Source organism: Rhinatrema bivittatum, chromosome 6 (assembly GCF_901001135.1).
Source record: "Rhinatrema bivittatum chromosome 6, aRhiBiv1.1, whole genome shotgun sequence".
Taxonomy (NCBI): Eukaryota; Metazoa; Chordata; class Amphibia; order Gymnophiona; family Rhinatrematidae; genus Rhinatrema; species Rhinatrema bivittatum.
In genome coordinates, this window is record NC_042620.1 from 180,076,650 (window position 1) to 180,097,913 (window position 21,264).

The 21,264-nt window shown below is 49.5% G+C and overlaps 1 protein-coding gene across 1 annotated transcript in view; it reads right to left on the bottom strand.

Moving 5' to 3' along the window:
• The window catches only part of KCTD18 (potassium channel tetramerization domain containing 18), a 35,714-nt gene extending 14,687 nt beyond the window's left edge, over nt 1-21,027 (bottom strand). Inside the window, exons 1-4 of the mRNA XM_029606212.1 lie at nt 20,728-21,027; nt 15,140-15,315; nt 8,609-8,820; nt 7,044-7,237 (exon numbers count right to left, since the gene is read on the bottom strand). Of these exons, the coding sequence (XP_029462072.1) occupies nt 7,044-7,237; nt 8,609-8,820; nt 15,140-15,299 (566 nt within the window). The 5' untranslated portion in view covers nt 15,300-15,315; nt 20,728-21,027. The remainder of the gene's footprint in view (nt 1-7,043; nt 7,238-8,608; nt 8,821-15,139; nt 15,316-20,727) is intronic.
• Nucleotides 21,028-21,264: the final 237 nt, after the last annotated feature.

A 21,264-nucleotide genomic window follows, 5' to 3' on the forward strand; every position in this document is an offset into this window, starting at 1 on the left:
GTGTGTATTTCTGTTCACAGATTGCCTTATATCTAAAGAAGCGAGTTTCATGCCGCTTACAGTTTATGATTGTCAAGTCATTTCCAAGAAATCCAAGTCTCCCCAGAAGCAGGCAATGGGGTGTCAAAACACTAATGTCAGGTTTATTGAGATTCACAGAAATTGACTGTGGATTCTGTTTGATTGGAACCACTGATCAGAAAAGAAAATTATTACTTACCTGCTAATTTTCGTTCCTGTAGTACCATGGATCAGTCCAGACCGTGGGTTATGTCCCCATTCCAGCAGATGGAGTCAGCCAAAGCTTTGAGGGGGCGTCACCATAAGTACTACTACCCCCTCTGCAGGAGTTCAGTATCGAGTATATCAAAGCCCGAGTAAACAAACAAACCCCCGTATTGGATCAAGTTTAAAGTGAACGGCAACAAACAGCCGCACACCCAAAGAATGAACTGTAACCCTCCCACCAACGGGTAGGAGGACATGAATACAGCACGCCAACCCCAAGAGGGACTGCGAAATACAGTGAGAACTGAGAAATCGTGAAAAACAGGAATGATCACTATCGCCCCATAGAAGACAGCTGAGCAGGATTACAACCCAGAAGTGGTGGGCGTCTGGACTGATCCATGGTACTACAGGAACGAAAATTAGCAGGTAAGTAATAATTTTCTTTTCCCTGTACGTACCTGGATCAGTCCAGACCGTGGGATGTACCCAAGCTTCCCTAAACCGGGTGGGGTCCTGCGAGGCCTGCTCGGAGAACCTGCTCGCCAAAATGCCCAGAGACAGAAGAGGCGAGGTGTAGACGATAGTGCCTTGAGAACGTATGTAACGACTTCCAGGTGGCCGCACGACAGATTTCCTGTGGGGAGACCGAGCGAGTCTCCGCCCAGGAAGCCGCCTGCGAACGCGTAGAATGCGCCCCGATGCCGGGCGGGGGAGTCAGCCCCGCCCCAGCGTAAGGAGCGGCAATGCTGGCTTTCAGCCATCGGGCCACGGTCGTCTTTGAGGCCTGGGAACCCTTCCGAGGACCGGGCCAAAGTACGAAGAGATGGTCGGAAGTCCGGAACTCATTCGTATCCTCCAGATAGATACGCAGAGCGCGCTTGACATCCAGAAGTCGGAGAGCCCTTGGTTCAGACGACGAGAAAGACGGCAGTTCCACCGTCTGATTCACATGGAACGCAGACACCGCCTTCGGAAGGAAGGAGGGAACAGTGCGGAGCGAAACTCCGGAGTCAGAGAAGCGGAGATAGGGTTCTCTACGCGACAGGGCCTGCAGTTCCGAGATGCGTCGAGCGGAGCAAATGGCCACCAGAAACACTGTCTTGAGAGTGAGGTCCTTAATCGTCGCATTGCGCAATGGTTCGAACGGAGGTTCCGACATAGAGCGGAGCACGAGGTTAAGACTCCAAGCTGGACAAGGTTCCCGGACCGGAGGTCGCAAGTGCTTGACACCCTTGAGGAAACGCATAATATCCGGGTGCGACCCAAGGGCGGCCACCTGAACTCGCAGTGAATTATAGGCGAGCCCCTTGTCTACCCCCGCTTGTAGAAACTGAAGGATCTGAGGAACCGAAGCCTTTGTGGGTCTCGTGTTCTGGTCGGTGCACCACAGTTCGAAAACCTTCCAGACCCGAACGTAGGTCGCCGACGTCGAAGTCTTCTTGGAACGCAAGAGCGTTGACACTCCCGCCTCCTGGTAACCTCGGCAGCGGAGACGTTGCCTCTCAAAAGCCAGGCCGCAAGACAGAGGAGTTCTGCCTGGTCGAAAAATACCGGGCCCTGATGCAGGAGGCGAGGGAGATGTCCCAGGCGGATGGGGCCGTCGATCACCTGTTGGAGAAGGTCCGCAAACCAGGGTCTCCGTGGCCATTCTGGTGCGACGAAGAGCACGAGTCCCCGATGAGCTTCTATTCTGCGGAGTAGTCTTCCCACCAGAGGCCATGGCGGGAACGCATAGAGAAGAAGATGGTCCGGCCACGGGAGCACCAGAGCATCCACACCCTCTGCTCCTCGCTCACTTCGACGACTGAGGAAACGGGGAGCCTTTGCGTTTTGCGCGGACGCCATTAGATCCCTGTGGGGAGTTCCCCACCGGCGAACAAGCAGCTGCATCGCCTCGTCGGAGAGGGACCATTCCCCGGGGCGCTGGCGACTGAGGAAATCCGCCTGGACGTTGTCCACGCCCGCGATGCGCGAGGCCGCCAGACGGACCAGATGTCGTTCCGCCCACTGCATCAGCATGGCTGCTTCGAGCGCGACCTGTGGACTGCGAGTGCCGCCCTGCCGGTTGATGTAGGCCACCGTGGTCGCGTTGTCCGATAGGACCCGAACCTCCCGATTCCGTGTAGGCCTCCGTCAGGTCCAAGGAGGCTAGGAACTCCCCTCGATGCACCGCCGCCACCACCGAGCGCAGCGTTTCCATCCGAAACCGAACCACCCGGAGGGATTTGTTGACTTCCTTCAAGTCCAGGATGGGCCGGTAGGAGTCATCCTTCTTGGGTACCACGAAGTAGATGGAATAAGGGCCCAAGCCCACCTCTCTGGAGGGCACGGGCGCAATGGCGCCAATCACCCGAAGCCTGTCCAGTGTCAACTGCACCTCCCTTCGCTTGGAGGCCGATCCGCAGGGGGAGAAAATGAACCGTCCCTTTGGAGCGCGGACAAATTCCAACGCGTAGCCATTTTCTATGGTGTCCAAGCCCCACTGGTCCGAGGTGATCCGCGCCCACTCCTGGTAGAAGAATGCCAGCCGTCCCCCAAACCGGGGGACGGTGGAGTGGGCGAGCCGAACATCATTGGGAGGACTTGGGAGAGGGTTGTCCCGTTCCCGAGGCGGGACGCACAGGCCTACACCCGCGAAAGGAGCGGGACCAGGGCTGTGACCTGGGGGCAGAGGGCCTGAAGACCGCCGGTCTGTAGTTCCTATAGCGCCGTTGCGCCCTGGATCTGGTGCGGGAGGACGAAAACGCCCTGGAGGTCCGGTACCTGTCCTCCGGCAGGCAATGAACTGCGCTTTCCCCCAGTGACTTGATGATCTGGTCCAAATCCTCTCCGAACAGGAACTTACCCCTGGATGGCATGGAACCCAGGCTCGACTTGGAAGTGTCCGCCGCCCAGTTGCGCAGCCATAGGAGGTGACGCGCCGCCACTACCGAGACCATGTCTCGGGCCAGGACCCGAAGCAGGTCATAGAAGCAGGTCATAGGAGGCGTCAGCCCCGTACGCCACCGCAGTTTCCAGCCCATCCGCTTGGGCGGCCTCCTCAGCCGGCAGAACCCGAGAGGGGAGAAGTTGTTGCCCCCAGAGAAGGCGCGCCCTCTGAGCCAGCGAGCTGCCCATCACCGCCCGCATCCCCAGCGCGGAGACCTGGAAGACCCGCTGGAGGAAGACTTCCAACTTGCGATCCTGCGTATCCCGGAAGGCCGCGCCACCCATCACTGGTATGGTCGTCCTCTTCGTGACCGCCAACACCGCGGAGTCCACTTTCGGAACCTTGATGAGATCCAGGAAATCCTCTGGTAGCGGATACAGCTTCTCCATGGCCCGACTGACCTTAAGGGAAGCCTCCGGGGCGTCCCAAGCTGCAGGAAGGAATCATGGCTGGGAAAACGCCCGAGCCCTCGGCCGGAGGGCTGCCAGCACCGGATCTCCCTTCTTGGCCGACGAGACGACGGCGGGCGCTACTGGAGCGGGCGGGTCCGGCGGCGGATCGAGATCCAGCTCCTGGATAATGAGTGGAATAAGTTCGTCCAGCTCTTCCCCCTGGAAGAGACGCAGCGTGTGCGGATCGTCCCCCTCTGAGGTGGAATCCCCTTGGCCCCCTTCTCCCAGGTCCGGCCCAGGATCCAGGTGCGGGCGGGAGGCAGGGTGGCCCCCACACCCGCCGGGACGGGGGGGGCCTGAGAGGGAGGCGAGAGCCGCGGGACCTTGGCTGGAGACGGTGCTGCGGGAGCGACAAGGCCCTGCAAATACGCAGTGTGCAGTAACCGTACAAAGTCCGGGGAGAATCCCAGCCTACTCGAGGAAGCCCCGGTGGGGGGAACCCCGTGGGACCCCGGCCCGTCAGGCTGTTGTCCGGCAGCGAATTCGGTGGAGAGCCCTCGGGGGAGTCCCTGTCATCCAGCGCTGCCTGAGTCCCCTCAGGGCGCTGGGCATGTAAAATGGCCACCGTTCCCGCCAGTAATGGGGGAGGGGCCGGCCCGTGCCGCCCGGGCATGCCTGTCAAAAACGAAAAATTCGCTAAGGGACTGCGACGGGCCCTCCCCCCCGGGGAGGCACCAAGCACAGATCCCCTCACGAGCAATCCGCGATCCCGGCTCACCGCAGGTCGAGCAACGTGCTGACCGCGGCATCGTGAGCACTGCTGACAACGGAGGAGACAGGCAAAATAAACGAAAAGCCTCGGGGGGGGGCCGAGAAGGAAAAACGCCGGCGCGGGGGGGCCCGAGCGGCCTGCACTGCCCGCCGATGAAGAACGGCGCCGCGGGGGGGCCCGAGCGGCCTGCACTGCCCGCCGATGAAGAACGATGCCGCGGGGGGGCCCGAGCGGCCTGCACTGCCCGCTGATGAACGGTGCCGCGGGGGGGCCCTCCTGGCCTCACAACCCGCCAACGAAGATCTCCCCGCTCACCTCCGCAGCCCACGAGGAACCGGCGAAATGGCTGCTGGTGAGTGAGAAAAACACGGCGAAGCCGAAGCAGCCACGAGCAAAATCAGCTATAAAGAAAAAAACACAGGAGAATGCACTTACCCCGGTTCACAAGGTACAGCTCGCACCAAGAGAGAGAGGAAGGAAGAGACAACGCAAAGGGAAGTCACGCCGTCCCAAATTGAACCCTTTTTAACTTTTTTTTTTTTTTTTTTTTTAAAGTAAAACAAACTTTGGAGGAATCCCTGTCCTCCCGCGCTGCCTGAGTCCCCTCAGGGCGCAGGGGATGCAATATGGCCGCCGTTCCCGCCAGGGATGGGGGAGGGGCCGGCCCGCACCGCCCGGGCAAGCCTGCCAAAAAGGAAAAATCGTCCCGGGACCGCGACGTGCCTTCCCCCCCGGGGAGGCACCGAGCGCAGATCCCCTCGCGCGAAATGCGCGATCCCGGATCGCCGCAGGCCGAACAACGCAACGGCCGCGGCATCGGGAGCGCTGGCGAAAACGGAGCAGGCAGGCAAAAAAAAAAAATCAGAAAGCCTCGGGGGGGCCGAGAGGAGAAACGCTGGTGCGGGGGGGCCCGATCGGCCTGCACTGCCCGCCGGCTGAAAAACGGCGCCGCGGGGGGGCCTTCCTGGCCTCACAACCCGCCAAAGAAGAGCTCCCTACTCCCTGCTGCAGGCCACGAGGCCGCGGGGGGGCCTTCCTGGCCTCACAACCCGCCGAAGAAGAGCTCCCTGCTCCCTGCTGCAGCCCACGAGGAGCCGGCAAGATGGCCGCGGGAGAGGGAGAAAACGCTGGAAGGCCGGTTCCACCGGCCGCCGCGTCCAAATAAGCTGCAAAAGAAAAATACAGCAAAAACCAATACAACTTACCCCGGTGGACAACAACAGCCTAGTCGCCGGGAAAGGAGAGAGAGAGACAGAGAGACAGCACCAAAAGGAAGCCACGCCTCTCCAATTAAACCAATTAACTTTTTTTTTTTTTTTAAAGAACAAACTTGATCCAAAACAACTAAATATAATAGACAGAGAAGAAAAACCCAATCAAGGGAACAATGGTTACAGGTAATCGGGAGCAAGCCCAGATTCCCCTACTCGCATCTGCTGGAGTCAGAAGATACTGAACTCCTGCAGAGGGGGTAGTAGTACTTATGGTGACGCCCCCTCAAAGCTTTGGCTGACTCCATCTGCTGGAATGGGGACATAACCCACGGTCTGGACTGATCCAGGTACGTACAGGGAACTTCATGTTTGAGTTTGTGAACAAGTGTAACGTTTGGCTGGCCACAGGATTTCCCGTGACCGGCCGCACTCACCAAAACACCGTTGCAGCTGGAATACCACCATTCTCTGGATTCCCCCATTTTGCAGGCATTACCTCTAGGCGCACACCAACCTTTGAAGATCCTGCGGCAGGAAAGGCCAGCAGAGGCACCTGCTGATGAGGTCATGCAGCGGGGTATTTAAACACCCACTGTGCTCCTTTCTTTGCCTCAGCAACAGATCCTCCTGCCTAGCAGTGTGTGTTGCTATTCTCTTGTGCCTTATCTTGCTGTCTGTTTCCTTGACTCTGTGTCCTGTCTGCTCTTGTCTTTTGTATCCTGTCTTTACCTAGTCTTTGTCTTGGCCTGACTCCCGGGTTTTGGCCTCTGCTATGGACCCAGATTACCCTCTTCTGATGCCTAGTACTGACGTCTGCTATGGACTTGGCCACTGTCTCTCACATCCTGCCCTAATGTCAGCCAGACCCCAGTCACTGCTTACTTGCTGCCAGCCCCTGATCTCTGCCTATTATCCTGACACTGTCTGACTAGCCCTTACGGGACTCTCGCCTAAGCCTTGCCAGCCCCTGAACCCCAAGGGCTCAATATACAGGAAACAGGGCTGGTACAGATGAAGCTCTAGTCCTTGTCCCAGTAAGGATGTGTCCACCTAGGTTCACCTACTAGGCTGCATCAACCACATCATAGCCCAAGAGCTCATAACTGTGACAGTAAGTATGAACTGTTGCATTTTTGCAGTCACAGAGGAGACATAAGTTACATATTATTTTTTGATTTGGAATTTCTTCCTTGTTTTGTTTGAATAAACTGTTTGTAGGTGTACAATTATCTCTCTTGCTGCTTGGCCACTGATACGTGGTGACAGTGAAAGTTTCTTGCACCTTATTAGAGGACACCTAATTTTTCTAATGAGCTGATATAAAACACCCTACGTATGTTTGAGCGAATTTTAAAATTAACAGCGTGTAGTAGTTAAACATGAAGTCTTTGCACTTTGCTCACCATGGGACTACCATGGCTTCTTACAGAATGACAAAAATTGAATACCGATGCTGTCTGCCTTCCCCTGCTGTGGTACTCCATGTGATAAATAAACCAACTCACCTTTTGTAAATACTTTTGCTATGAATTCTTCCTCCTAACTGTTTATGGACAGCCTCGGTGCCATCTGCTTTCATGGCATACACGCCAATGATCTTACTTTCGCAGCTCGCACCACTTGTGTTGAGATAGTGCAGGACCCAAACGGTAGGCTTTGTGCATACTAAATGGTAGGAATCACAGAAGTCCAACAAAACCTGGGAAACCAAAATAGAAACCGCTGCTTGTGAGATGTGCAATGCTTGTGAGATGTGCAATGCTTCCAGATTTTACAGTTAGAACACGATCATAAACTTAATATTACTCTATATGTATTTTTCTTTTATACAAAAATTTCCTTCAATTGCTTTGGACTTCCATCTCAATGAGAACCAGCCTCTATTGGGTCACACTGATGTAAGTCTTGGTTCACAAGTACCCAGAGATGTTTTGTTCTTCCTATTTTGTAGCCCTGCCCAATTTATTGCAGTCCAGTCGCTGCAGCGACGGTCCTTGGCTGGAGGCCACTCGGCAGGGCTCCTTCAAGAACCCTGCAATCATGGGCTCTGAATCTGGGCACTAGGTACCACTGTTCAACGACTGCCAAGGGCTGCAGCATTTCCAGCACCAACTGGCCCACCAAGCACATTCTCGAAGACCCACTTCCTATATATTTTTACTGCATTAGAAATAAAAGTTGATGAATAAACTGTGACTTTTTTTTTTTTTATTAGACTACCTATAAAAAGGCATCACCTACAACTTATTTGTTGACTTTTATTTATATGCATCAAAATGGACTAACATGGCAACCATGCTAACTATAATAAAGAGCAAAGTTGCCCCGCACCTGTGTAGCTGGTATACAAACTGAGCGCCTCCCCTCTCTCTCCCTGTTCTCTCTAGCTCCACTTTTCAGCTTTATCCCCTCTCTCTGTATGGGAACTGAGCGCCATCCCTTTCTTCCCCTGTACTCTCCAGATCCACACCACGCTCTCTCTGAATAGTCAATCCATTCTCTATTACCACAGAGTACCCCTGAGCTGAGCGGGCACTCTCTACCACCACACATCTCAATTACGTTCTTCTTTCACACTTTACAGTACTTCCCCGACCTTGGACAGGTTTTTACCAACAGTAATATATATTACTCACCATCTTTTAAACTACTAGAGTCTGTTAATCTGAAAGGCCAACATGAAAAAAAGACCTATCAAATCACAGCAGCAAGAGTGAGCAGCAAGAGCCCTCCCATTGGCATCAAATGACCAAAAAAAAAAAAAAAAGAAAGAAAAGAAAAGAAAAAAACCAAAACATAACATGTGTTTATATTATGTCATATTCCTTTACAAGCCTAAAGTTGGTAGTGCTATCTCTATGGCCAACATGGCTAAATTTCTGCATCTGATTTATCAGCAATCATTTCCATAAGTACATAAGAAGTAACTTTTTACAAATCACTAAAAAAACAAACAAACAAAAAAAAAACTCAGCTTCTACTCTTACATCTTACACATCTTACACATGTGAATCTCTAGCTACAGGCAGGGACCAATATTAACACACAAAATACATAAAAAAGGCAAGACCTTTTTAAGTTCTATATTTGACCTTAAAGCATATGTCTCCATTTCATTGGCCAAATGGTCAGTAAGGCTGTAAGGATACGGGATTCCGAAATAATCTGCCTCTTCCTGGAGGGCTAGTCGAGTTGGCTCATCATTGGGGATGTGCACTTCACCATGAAGATAGTCTAGCAGGTACTTAAAAAGGGCTCCATTGCGCTCAATAAGGCAAGCACCTAGATCAGAAGAAATAAACTAAGGATTACAGACAATACTATACATTATTTCTTTATAGGAAATATATTTGTAAACACAATGACGTTGATATGTAGCAGGCTGGTGAGTGGGAAAGTTTCCCTAAATATCTTTTCATGGATATTCGGCGAAAGTTACCCAGATAAACGTTCCACTCAATTTCTCAGAGGACAAGCAGGATGGTAATCCTCACACGGGCGATATCATCAGATGGAGCCCAATGTGGAAAACTTATGTCAAAGTATTTAGAGACTATGACTAGGCACACTCAGCATGCCCTATACCACGCGTCCACACAGGGTCCCCTCTTCAGTCTCTTTTTCTGCGGAGCCGTGAGCCTTGTGATTTGATTGTGCTAAAATTTTGGCTTTTTGCCTTCGGGAAAACTTCGTTTTTTGTAGATTTTTGCTATCTTTTCCTTTGGTCTGTTACCAGGTCCCTCTTTGTGCCTCCCCATAGTACCCCCTTTCAAGGTTTTCGGCGTTCAGATAAGTTTTTCTTTCGTGGTCGATTCCCACCAAGGTGGCGGTGCCTCGGTGCCCGTTCTCCATAGACTTCCACCATCATTCTGTGTTTTTCCCTATTTGTTTTGCCCAATCATGGCTATGTCTGGTTTCTACCAATGCTCCCAGTGCCCAAGGATCATGTTGATCACCTATCCTCATGAGGTTTGCATCCTCTGCCTGGGGGCATTGCATGACGTCCAGGGTTGCTACTTGGGTGCCCAGATGACCCCCAAAGAGACATCGGCTTCAACTCAACAAGATGGACAACCTCTTTGGGTCGAAGAATTCCAAGCCATCGGCAAACCTCAGAGCCACACCGATGGACACCACGCCACCAACACTGGCAGGATCATCAGTTCTCTCGATGGTGGATAGAGGCACAAGAGACCGACCGTTGTCGATCTCCTTCAGGTCGAGGATGTCTGGCTCATCGTCCTCTACCTTGGCACTGGTCCCTGTTAGTGAACGGTGCCGATGTGACACCATGATGAGGAGCGCTCAATCTCCATTGATGCCCGTGACAGTCTCCTCCGGTCCTGACGCTGATCCCCCTTCACGGGTCCGAGGAACATCTGGCCACCTTTTCTTCCTCCCAGTCAGTGGTGGCATCGGCAACATTTGAGGAAGAGCTGGAGCGTCAAGTCCAGCTAGCGGTGGAGCGGGAACTGCAAGACTTCGGTTCCGTGGCACTAGAGCTGGTGCCGCTCATGCTCATACCATTTCTGGAGAAGCTCAATGCGCTCATTGGTGCCTTACCGACCCAGCTGAGTTGGTTCCCGGGGCACCGAGGCCTACCCCTACCAATACAATATTTTATTGCTGGTTCCTCCAAGGAGGAAGCTCTGCCAAGGCCGGTGGAGCTGCTGAGACCGGTAGTCTCCCGTCCAGTTCCATTAGTGCCTGCACCTCTGAACATTGGCTGAGCACCTAGTGCCCCATCACTGTGGCATACAGTGAGGATGAGGGTCCCTATGACCCCTGGGGGGGGGAATGATCAGACAGAATCCTCCTCCAGAGAAGCTAAGGAGGTCTCCGCCTGAGGACTTAACCTTCATAGGATTTGTCAGGGTGATGGCAGAGGCAATCCCATTCCAGCTTTTGGCTGAAGATATTGCCAGGCACAAAATGCTTGCAGTTCTTCAGTTCATGGAGCCTCCTAAGGAGATATTGGTGGCCCGGTACACAAGATCCTTACGAAGTTGCTGCTGGGGATTTGGGAACACCCCTTCACAGTGCCTCCCTTGAACAAGGCAGTGGATGGTGTTTACCTCGTCCAAAAGGCTGCCGGATTCAATAAGCATCAGCTTCCACACCAATCCACTCTCAAGAGGGCCAAGGCTCTCAGACCCGCTCATCGGCACCCTCCCGAGAAGGATCAGTGTTGGACGCTCTTTGGAGGTGATGATAGATATTTCTTAGTTTTGCTTATACCTCACTAGAGTATTATTTACAGAGGAAGGTGTTCCAAGGCACCATGCTCATTGCCCACATTGCTACCAGCTGTACATAAGCCAATACTAAGGGGGCATCTGGAAGCAGATGCAGGTGGCAGCAGCAGCTGTCTAAACAGCAGCAGGACAACCTCATGTCACTGGTGCACAAGAGTTTGGAGCATGGAAAACACGAGGCCCGTGTAACCTACGATGTTTTTGAAACTGCATCAAGAGTCCCTGCCCCAGGAATCGTCGCTCACAGACTGGCATGGCTGCGAGCCTCGGTTCTCAGATCAGAGGTACAGGAACGACTCGCTGATGTGCTGTGCACTGAAGAGAATCTCTTCGGAGACAGGGTGAATGATGCCGTGGCCCAATTCCGAGACCATCATAAAACCCATCAAAAACTCTCCGCCAGCACTTGGATCCATCCTCCTCCTACAGGGCGATGTCAAGGCCGGGGTCCAGAACGTCTTTTGCCAAAGGAAATACTATCCTCCGCCTCCTCGATCCCATATACATCAGAGCTCTCTTGGCCGTTCCAAGCAGCACAGAGCTCTCAAGCCCCAGCGAGTTCCTTAGTCATCTCCAGGGACGCGATTTTAACTGGGCCTTAGGGAGTGTAAGCCAGTTGCCCAATGGACCCACTGGTTGGAGACAAGCTGCGATTCTTTGCAAACTGGTGGCCCAGTGTAATCTCAGACCATTGGATTTTGTCCGTCATCCATCAATTAAATCTATTGGGTATCCCACCAAATTGCTCTCTGTGCCCATTTTGGGGGCCGGTAATGCACTGGGAGGTGCTACAAGCAGAGTTCTCTTCCCTCTTAACAGCCAGAGTGGTCGAGCCTGTACCACCAGTGCAAAGTGTGTGGGGATTCTACTCTAGGTACTTCCTGATTCCAAAGAAAACAGGAAGACTCCATCCCATCCTAAACCTGAGGGCTTGAACAAGTTTCTAAAAAAAGGAATGTTCAAGATGGTTTTCCTGGGCACCATGATCCCCCTCTTGCAAAAAAGGGGACAGGTTATGCTCCCTTGACCTAAAGGAAAAAAACATCCATATCAAGATCTTCCCTCATCACAGGAAGTATCTCTGATTTATGGTGGGGAAACAGCACTTCCAGTACCGGGTGTTGTCGTTTCGGCTCGCGTCTGCCCCAAGGGTCTTCATAAAATTCCTGGCCTTGGTGACGGCAGCACACCTCTGCACACTGGGAGTGCATGTTTTCCCGTATCTGGATGATTGGCTGGTCAAGAGCATGTCTCAGGCAGGGGCCACCAGGCCCATGCGCTTGACCATTCTGGTGTTGAAGTCACTAGGGTTCATTCTCAACTATCCAAAGTTCCAACTCAGTCCGTCATTTCAATTGCACTTCATTGGAGCCCTGCTAGACATGGCTCAGTCTAGGGCCCTTTTGCCATTACAGAGGGTCGTCGCTCTGGCGACCATTGGGACAGAGGTGCAACAGAGTCAGCAGGTATCAGCTTAGCACATGTTGAGACTGTTGGGTCACATGGCCACAACCCTCCATTACACTCTCTTGGCACGCTTACACATGCGCAGAGCCCAATGGACCCAGAGGTCACAGTGGTGCCAGGCCACTTAGAGCCTCTGGATCGTATCTAAGTCACCCCATCTCTCTGGGACTTTGTCCTGGTGGCAGGTACTCTCCAATCTGGAACAGGGAATTTCCTTTCAGTCTCCCTACTCAAATTGTGCTAATCACGGATGCATCTACCCTGGGGTAGGGAGCTCATGTAGATGGGCTCAGTACCCAGGGATTGTGGTCCGCTCAAGAACATTTATGTCAAATCAACTTCCTGGAGCTTCGGGCAATCAGAGATCGGCTGTGCAACAAAATTGTCCTGATCCAGATCAAACAACCAAGTAGCCATGTGGTATGTCAACAAGCAGGAAGGCACAGGATCTTACCTCCTGTCTCAGGAAGCGGTCCAGATCTGGTCCTAGATCCTGGCCCATGGGATGGTGCTCAAGGCCACGTACCTGGCCGGAACGGAGAACGTGATAGCAGACAGGCTGAGTCGAGCATTCAGACCCGAGTGGTCCCTGGACCAGGGGGTAGCCAATCAAAATTTCCGCCTCTGGGAGAGTCCAGACGTAGACCTGTTCACGTCCACCTGCAACTGGAAGGTGCCTCGGTTCTACTCCTTGTCCAGGTCATTCGGCAAACCAGCCTCAGACACCCTTGCCTGCACTGGAGCAAGGGTCTTCTGTATGCGTATCCTCCGATTCCCTTAGTGGCGAAGACTCTCTTGAAACTTCGCGAGGACAGAGGGACTATGATCCTCATAGCTCCTCGCTCGCTGAGACAGGTCTGGTTTCCTCTCCTTCAAGAGTTGTGCATCCGGAAAACGATCAGTCTGGGACTTCTCTAGATCTCATCACACAAGATCAGGGCAGGCTGTGGCATCCCAACCTCCAGGCCCTGTCGCTTACAGCCTAGATGACGAGAGATTAATCCTACAGCTACTTGATGTTTCAGAGGATGCCTCTCGGGTCCTGGTGGTTTTCAGAAAGCCTTCCACTAGAAAGTCCTATGGTCTGAAGTGGAAGAGGTTTTCTGTGTGGTGTTAGCAGAAGGCCCTAGATCCATTCTCTTGCTCCACATTAAACCTGCTTGACTACCTTCTACATCTATTGGAGGCTGGCTTAAAAACCAACACCATCCAAGTTCATCATAGAGCAATTGGCAGGTACCACCACAGTGTAGATCAGGGGTGGGCAATTCCGGTCCTCGAGGGCTGCAAACCAGTCGGGTTTTCAGGATATCCTTAATGAATATGCATGAGAGACCTGCGTACACACTGCCTCAGTTGTATGCAAATCTATTTCATGCATATTCATTAGGGGTATCCTGAAAACCCGACTGGTTTGCAGCCCTCGAGGACCGGACTTGCCCACCCATCTCTGTACAGCCTATAGTTGTACAATTCATGTGGGGCCTGCTTCAACTGAAGCCTCCTCAAGGCCTCCCACTGCATCTTGGGTCCTCAAGAAGGTGTTAGCTCAGCTAATGAAAGCTCCTTTTGAACCACTGCGCACCTGTGACCTGAAGTACCTGACCTGGAAGTTCATATTTTTGGTGGTGGTCACGTCAGTGCAGAGGGAGCTCCAGGCCTTAGTGACTTATCCACCTTATACTAAGTTTTATCATGACAGGTGGGTCTAGCATTCGTACCATAAGTTCCTGCCTAAGGTGTTGATGGATTTCCATGTTAACCAGTTAATCATCCTGCCAATTTTCTTTCCCAGTCCCCATTCGTACCAAGGTGAATGAGCACTGCACAATTTGGACTGCAAACGAGCCTTAGCCTTCCTCCTGGAGTGGACCGAAGCCCACAGACAGTCCACCCAACTTTTTTTTCCTTTTGATTGGCAATGGCATGCCCAACCTATTCCTAACAGACAAAAGCCAATTGGCTAGCAGATTACATCTCCTTCTGTTATGCCCAGGCGGGATTGCATCTTGGGGGTTATGTCAAGGCTCATTCTGTCAGACCCATGGCAGCGCTGGTGACCCACTTTTGAGTAGTTCCTGTGGAGATCAGCAAGGCAGTAATGTGGCGTTCTTGCCACACATTCACATCACATTACTGTCTGGATAGGGATGACCGACGTGACAGCAGGTTTGGCCAGTCTGTCCTCCGGGACCTGTCTGAGGTGTAGAACCTAATTCTCCCACCTAGGGCCCATTGTTTGGGTTTAGGCAGTCTCCCCCCCTCTGTTACCAGCATCGGTGTTGTGTTGTTGGCACCTGGTTAGGTGTCTATTGGTGCCCGTGTGTTAGGGAGCAGCCTGTAGCTAGAGATTCACATGTGTGAGGACTACCATCCTGCTTGTCCTCAGAGAAAGCAAAGTTCCTTACCTGTAACAGATGTTCTCTGAGGACAGCAGGATCTTAGTCCTCATGAAACCCGCCCGTCACCCTGCGGAGTTGGGTTTCTCCTATTTTTATTTTATTGTACTTCTTTGTTACGGCAGTGAAGAGGGATCCCACGTGGATGTGTGGTATAGGGCATGCTCAGTGTGCCTAGTCAAAGTCTCTAGAAACTGACATATGTTTTCCGCATTGGGCTCCATCTGATGATGTCACCCATGTGAGAGGACCAACATCCTGCTGTCCTTAGAGAACACCTGTTATAAGTAAGCAACTCTGCTATACCCATCCAAAGTTCTCTGGGTAATTTTAGGATAGATATTTTTTCAAGTGGACTTACTCCACTATCTGTCCAGGCAGTGCTGAAAATGACTTCAACTAAAGCCCTGTACTCATGTACAGAAAAGTTAGTTTTATAACTGAAAAAAAAAATCCAAAAACTTATTTTCTTCATTTTACCAGTTGCATCCTTTTTTAGAGGAAAGCGTCCACTAAACATTGCTGCCAGCATTGAATCTTTAAAGCGACAGAGGGAGTCACGCCTTGCTGTGTACACACAACCTCCCACGTTGAGTCGAAGCACCTCAGATACCGCCTCGCTCTCATTCTCGTCTTCCATCGCTTGGGTGACCAACCTGAAAGGAGTTACAAAATTGTAGCATTTAGAAGTTTGCCCAGAGGAATATTTTCATGGGCAGAAGACATTTCAGCTCAGGTATGTTGATGGTTCTACAGAGGTTTGGAGTGCTACCAGGCAAGGAACAAAGTTCTCTGCTCAGATGTCAAGTCCCAGATTTCAGATGAAAATATTTTATAATCTATTTTTCCTGTTTGATAGTGTTACAAATCCTCAGGGAGTATTTCAACTTTGTTTATTCTCTAACATCTATTTTCCAAGGTGGAAAGCTTCAAGACTGGGGGAGAAGAGACGAGCACACAAGGAAACTGAAGGGAAGAGACTATGAGGAGGGCAGGATAGATGATAATAGAAGGAAGAGGAGGCAAAAGAAGAGAGAAAAGCAGAAGGAGAAAAGGAAAGATTGGATGAGGAGGCAGGTAAAAGGAAAGGAACTTTTGGGAAGGCTTGAAAGAAGGCAGGGTAAGAAGAGACAGAAGAGAAGAATGTAAGAGAAGAAAATACAAAAGAACAATAATACATTCAGATGCACAGAGAAGTTAGAAAACATTTTATTTAATAAAGATATTTCAAATTAGGATTTGCAATATAGACACTTTTTATGCACATTAATCTCTATTTTTTTTTTATAAGCAAATGTGTTGCTGCCGTTCTCTCCTCATTCCCTGAACCCTATAGGATTTCCTTCTCCCTCCCACCATCCTCTTCCTGTGTCAGGATCTTTTCTTTTGCCTCCTCCCCTAAGGCCATTATGACACTCCCCTTCTCCCCACTCTTCTCAGATACTACAGCTAATGCTTTCTCCTCCTGCTCCTCTTATCTCCTCACAATAAACTTTAGTACTGACCCAGTTGTAATTCCCCTCAGAGGTAGATATTCAAATGCTAGCCGGCTAGGAAAGTTAGACAGATAAACATCCTGTTAACTTAGGCATGATATTCAGCAGTAACTTAGCTGGATAATGCTGAATATTGCAGCTTATCTGGCTAAGTCAGCTGGATAAGCAGCTTCTCCCCATTATTCAGCTATGTGGTGTGACAGGGGCATAATAGTTATCTGGATATGTAGCGGCCACTGATTATGACAGAATATTCAGATGCCACCACTTAGCTGGGTAAGTCTGAACTTATCCGGCTAAGTGGCGTTGAATGTCTACCTCTTTGTGCCTTCCTCTGCATCATGCCAACACTTGCTGCAGTTACGACAGCTAGGAGTCAAGGCAACACAAATGGAAAGAGCAGCTGCTGTGGTACCACGCAATGTTGCCAAAGCTATAATCATTGTATCCCTTGTACAACATATGATCAATAACAAAACTAGGCAAAATTATACTTTTTGGTCATCTTGCCTCTATCAAATAGGCAGCAAAGTCACCACCTGCAAGGTCCACTAGGATGAAAGGAAGCTTTGATCAATCCAAGCTGGGAACATAAGCAGCAAGTCCACCCCGCCAATGTACTAGCCTTTGACTAATCCACAGCAGTCCTTGGAATGGTTTTAGTCAGCTGCTTAGGCAGCCCTCAGCCTAACCTCTCATGTCGGCTCTTATAAACAAGGTCACTGCTCTCACCACTTCTGTCTGCTAGTGAGTGAGAGTGGCCAAGGAGGCACAAAGAACCCAAGAGGCAGCCAGACACTGCCCTCTGTTCAGGTACCCCATTAAGTGCTATCATAGCCAGAGCTGGATAAATGTCTGCATTTAAAATGTCTGCAATTAAAAAAAGAAAATTGCTTTGCTGTCTTCTCTTTATCCCGTTTTAGAACCCTTCTTATCCGCCTGCTACGTATAGCCCCTCCTCTAAAGCTCAAGCAGTTCTGCCCAGGTCCCTCTTCCACTGACTAAGTACACAAGAGGGAAGTTTACAATGCTAAGTTTAAATTGTAGGCATCAAATTCTTTTTTTATTTTTAACTTGTCTTGGTTGAGTACCACCTCCCTTTACATTTTTTTAAGCTTGCAGTAATTTTGAGATTCACAAAGGGTAACTTCATACTCAAGAACTGGCACCACTGGGAGAGAGAGTGTGGCAATATAGGCAAAAGGGAGGGAGGTGAAGAGAGGGTAAGGATGGTGAGAGAGAGTGGGTGCAACAGTCAGGTGAGAGGTCTTACTAGTGTTCAGTTTCTGAATAGGGATTTGTAGCAGTCTGACATTTTGTTTTCCCAGTAGAAAGTGTATTGGTGTTCTAGCACCCAATGTACTATTTGCAGTACTGTCTTTCATAATTGGGATTTTTACTGTTTGAATCCTTGGAGTTAGTGTTATTTAAATTAATATTAATTTAATATAATATTAATATAATATTAATATAAAATTAATATTAATATTAAATAAAACTTGGCTTTTCAAAAAAGCATTTCCAAGCCTTGAATAAAACCTCCTCTCACTAGCACTAACTCGTATGCAATAATGGAATGTAAACACGAATCAACCAACCTCAAACCCTCTCTCACTAATTCCTGCTGAATATTTATCATACTATTACCATTCACAACTGTGTCATATTTATTCATTTGATTACCTATGTACCATTTCATAGTCTTATTTTTTCACTTGCTATTCTAATGTATCAATAGGCTGAAATGTAAATATTGTGCTGTTCAATTTCTCCCCTTCCATCCCAAGTTTATTTTCCTTGTTTTTTGTAACTTTCCCTCTCCCTTTTTCTGATTCACTGTATTTAAAGTTCAAGGTTCTTATTGAAAATATTGTTTTTTACGTTACGTTATGCTTTACACTCCTTGTTATTTGTAAACCGGGTTGATGTGATGCCTATCATGAAACTCGGTATAACAAAAACAATAAATAAATAAATAAATAAATAAATTAGGCCCGGCGGTTCCAAATTTAAATTAGGCCTGGCGGTTCAAACACCGGCGGTGTTTGGAACGCTACAGTGGGAGCTAAGTATTTTTTAAATATCAAATATTAAATGTGTCAGTTTAAGAAAAATAAAAATAAACAATTATTGTTTGGATATAGAATTTGGGCTTATGATATAGCTAAATGGGTGGTTAATGGTTGGGGTACAACGTCAAGTGATTAAAATACAGTGCTTTTAAGCAGCTGATGATGTTTGCGACCCATTGCGTGGCGAGAGACAGTGGATTAAAATTACAGCACTAAATAGTCTGATGACGGAGTCCTCATTAGTTAAATACATTTTTTAGTGGTGGTGAATATTCCATTTTTCCTCTGTTTGGATATTGAAATTTTTGTTTTTCCATTGTTGCACTGTATAGACTCTGGCATGATGCATTTTTACAGTTCAGTTTTTTCAGCTTGGAGAAGAGACGGCTGAGGGGGGGATGTGATAGAGGTGTTTAAAATCACGAGAGGTCTAGAACGGGTTAATGTGAATCAGTTATTTACTCTTTCAGATAATAGAAAGACTAGGGGGCACTCCTTGAAGTTAGCATGTGGCACATTTAAAACTAACTGGAGAAAGTTCTTTTTCATTCAACGCACAATTAAACTCTGGAATTTGTTGCCAGAGAATGTGGTTAGTGCAGTTAGTGTAGCTGTGTTTAAAAAAGGATTGGATAAGTTCTTTGTGAAGTCCATTACCTGCTATTAATTAAGTTGACTTAGAGAATAGCCACTGCTATTACTAGCAACAGTAACATGGAATAGACTTAGTTTTTGGGTACTTGCCAGGTTCTTATGGCCTGGATTGGCCACTGTTGGAAACAGGATGCTGGGCTTGAGGGACACTTGGTCTGACACAGTATGGCACGTTCTTATGTTCTTATTCTGTATTTGGTGAGGGTTTGTGTTCTGCATGCAAAGACTGAGATGAAGCATTCTTTTAACAAGTGGTTTTTCTGTAGTGATCTGTAGTAGCTTGGCCTGTTCTGTTTTCCTGATAGGAGGTGTATTGATATTTTAGATTCTGGTGTAATATTTGTGGTATTCTTTTTCATAGGTAGGGTTGTTATTCTTTGAGTGTTGGCAGATAGTACTGTGTTGATACGGGAGGCCCATGCCGAAATATATCACGATAGTATGATGCCATATGAATTCCAAGATACAAAGTTTTCTTGTTGGCATCACAACAGTGCATGAAATTATCACAACGTGCATATTAATTTTACCTCAGAATGTCACTTTTCATGTAAAATGTTATAAATGCATAATTTAAAATTGTGTATGGGGAGGGCGCCAGGCTGTAAAAACTAGAGATGTGAATCGGAACTGATATCGGATCCGATTCTGGTTCCGATTCACATCTCTAGTAAAAACTGCTTTTCTGTGCACCCTCCGACTTAATATCATGGCGATATTAAGTCGGAGTCCCAAAAGTTAAAAAAAAGTTAAAAAAAAAAATTTAAATGGGCCCGTGGCTAGAAAACCGGACGCTCAATTTTGCCGGTGTCCGGTTTCCAAACCCGTGGCTGTCAGCAGGTTTGAGAACAGACACCGGCAAAATTGAGCGTCGCCTGTCAAACTCGCTGACAGCCGCCGCTTCCGTCAAAAAAAGAGGCGCTAGGGACGAGCTAGTATCCCTAGCGCCTCTTTTTATCGCGGACCCTAATTTAAATAAAGTTACTGAATCTCTCGCACAGGAGTGTGGCCTGTGCGCGTGCTAGGAGAGAGGGCACTCGCCCGATCTCCTGCGTGGTTTACTGTATTGGCCCGTTAGAAAGCCATTCTAGGGTGCAGTATATGGCATTATTTATCAATAAGAAAACAATTAATAGGTCTCAGACCTGCAAGCCTACAGCCCACCCATGTTAACCTTGTGCCCACCCAAAAAAATCAATTCTGGCTATGCCACTGCTCATATGATGTAGATCCCCAGCTCCATGTCCCCAAGTCCCATTACTTCAAACCTCCCGGCAGCTTTGCTTCTGGTCCCCACATGGCCCACAGAAGCTATGCCTAATAATAAAATCTGATCTCTTTGTCACATTGGGCCAATCCCTTGATTTGACACGAGATTCCATAATGGAATCTTATTACGCTTACTGTAAAAGTAGCTGATGTACTATGAAGGCTTGGAGGAAGCTTAGCCTCATTTTATACTAAGCACTTCTCCTGGCCAGCCCAACGGGCAATGCTGCCAGCCTTCGAGGCACCCATCTTACTGTGCACCTAGGCGACTGCCCAGCTTGTCCTACCCAAACGCCGTCTCTGGCAGCAGAAGCCTACAGAGGGGAGGGCAGGGGAAAAGAGTGCAAGGAGCGAAGGGAGAGGTTAAGGGTGGCACAAGCAGGAGCTGGGAAAGGGTGACAGTGTTGGAAAGAGCGGGGCTGTTGGCAAGAGAGGAAACAGTTTAAAAAGCCGGTAATGGAAAGGGGCTAGGCAGCCTCACACATTGATCTGATACATAAGGTTAAAGCCAGAACACCGAAACGGTCCACTTCCGTTGCTGGGAACCAAGGAGAAAGAAAAAAAAAAAGATAGTTACCTTTTCCTACTGAAAGGCTACGTTATGTCCTAAAACCTGCGAGGTTTTCCCTAGACCTCTCCTTGCGATCCTTCGCCTCCAATGAACCCCTACACCCTCAGCTAAGGAAAGACTCTGCATAGGGAAGATCCAGGGCGCGAGTACCATGTTAGGAACCCTCACTCCTGAAACAGACACATCCCAAATCCTGTGAAGGATACGGACAGATGCGCGCACCCATCGGAAAATGTTAGCGCAAAACCCCTCAAATAACCACACACTGGATCTCGTAAAGCAAAGCGAAAGCTACAAAAATAGCCACATCCGCCGCCTAAAGGGAAGTGCGGCCTCTGACGTCATTGGAGGACTCGGCGCCGCCATTAGTCCTCCAGGGGCGGGGTTGTTCAGCCCTGGAAGGGCCGAGGAGGGGAGCAGTGAGATTCTGTAAACTGCTCTGATCTGGCCTGGGGGCTAACCTTATTTCTGCGGGCACTTTTAGGTTAGATGGGAGTGGCTGGGTCCTGTCGAGGTCTGGCCCATTGTTGTCTATGGAGATAT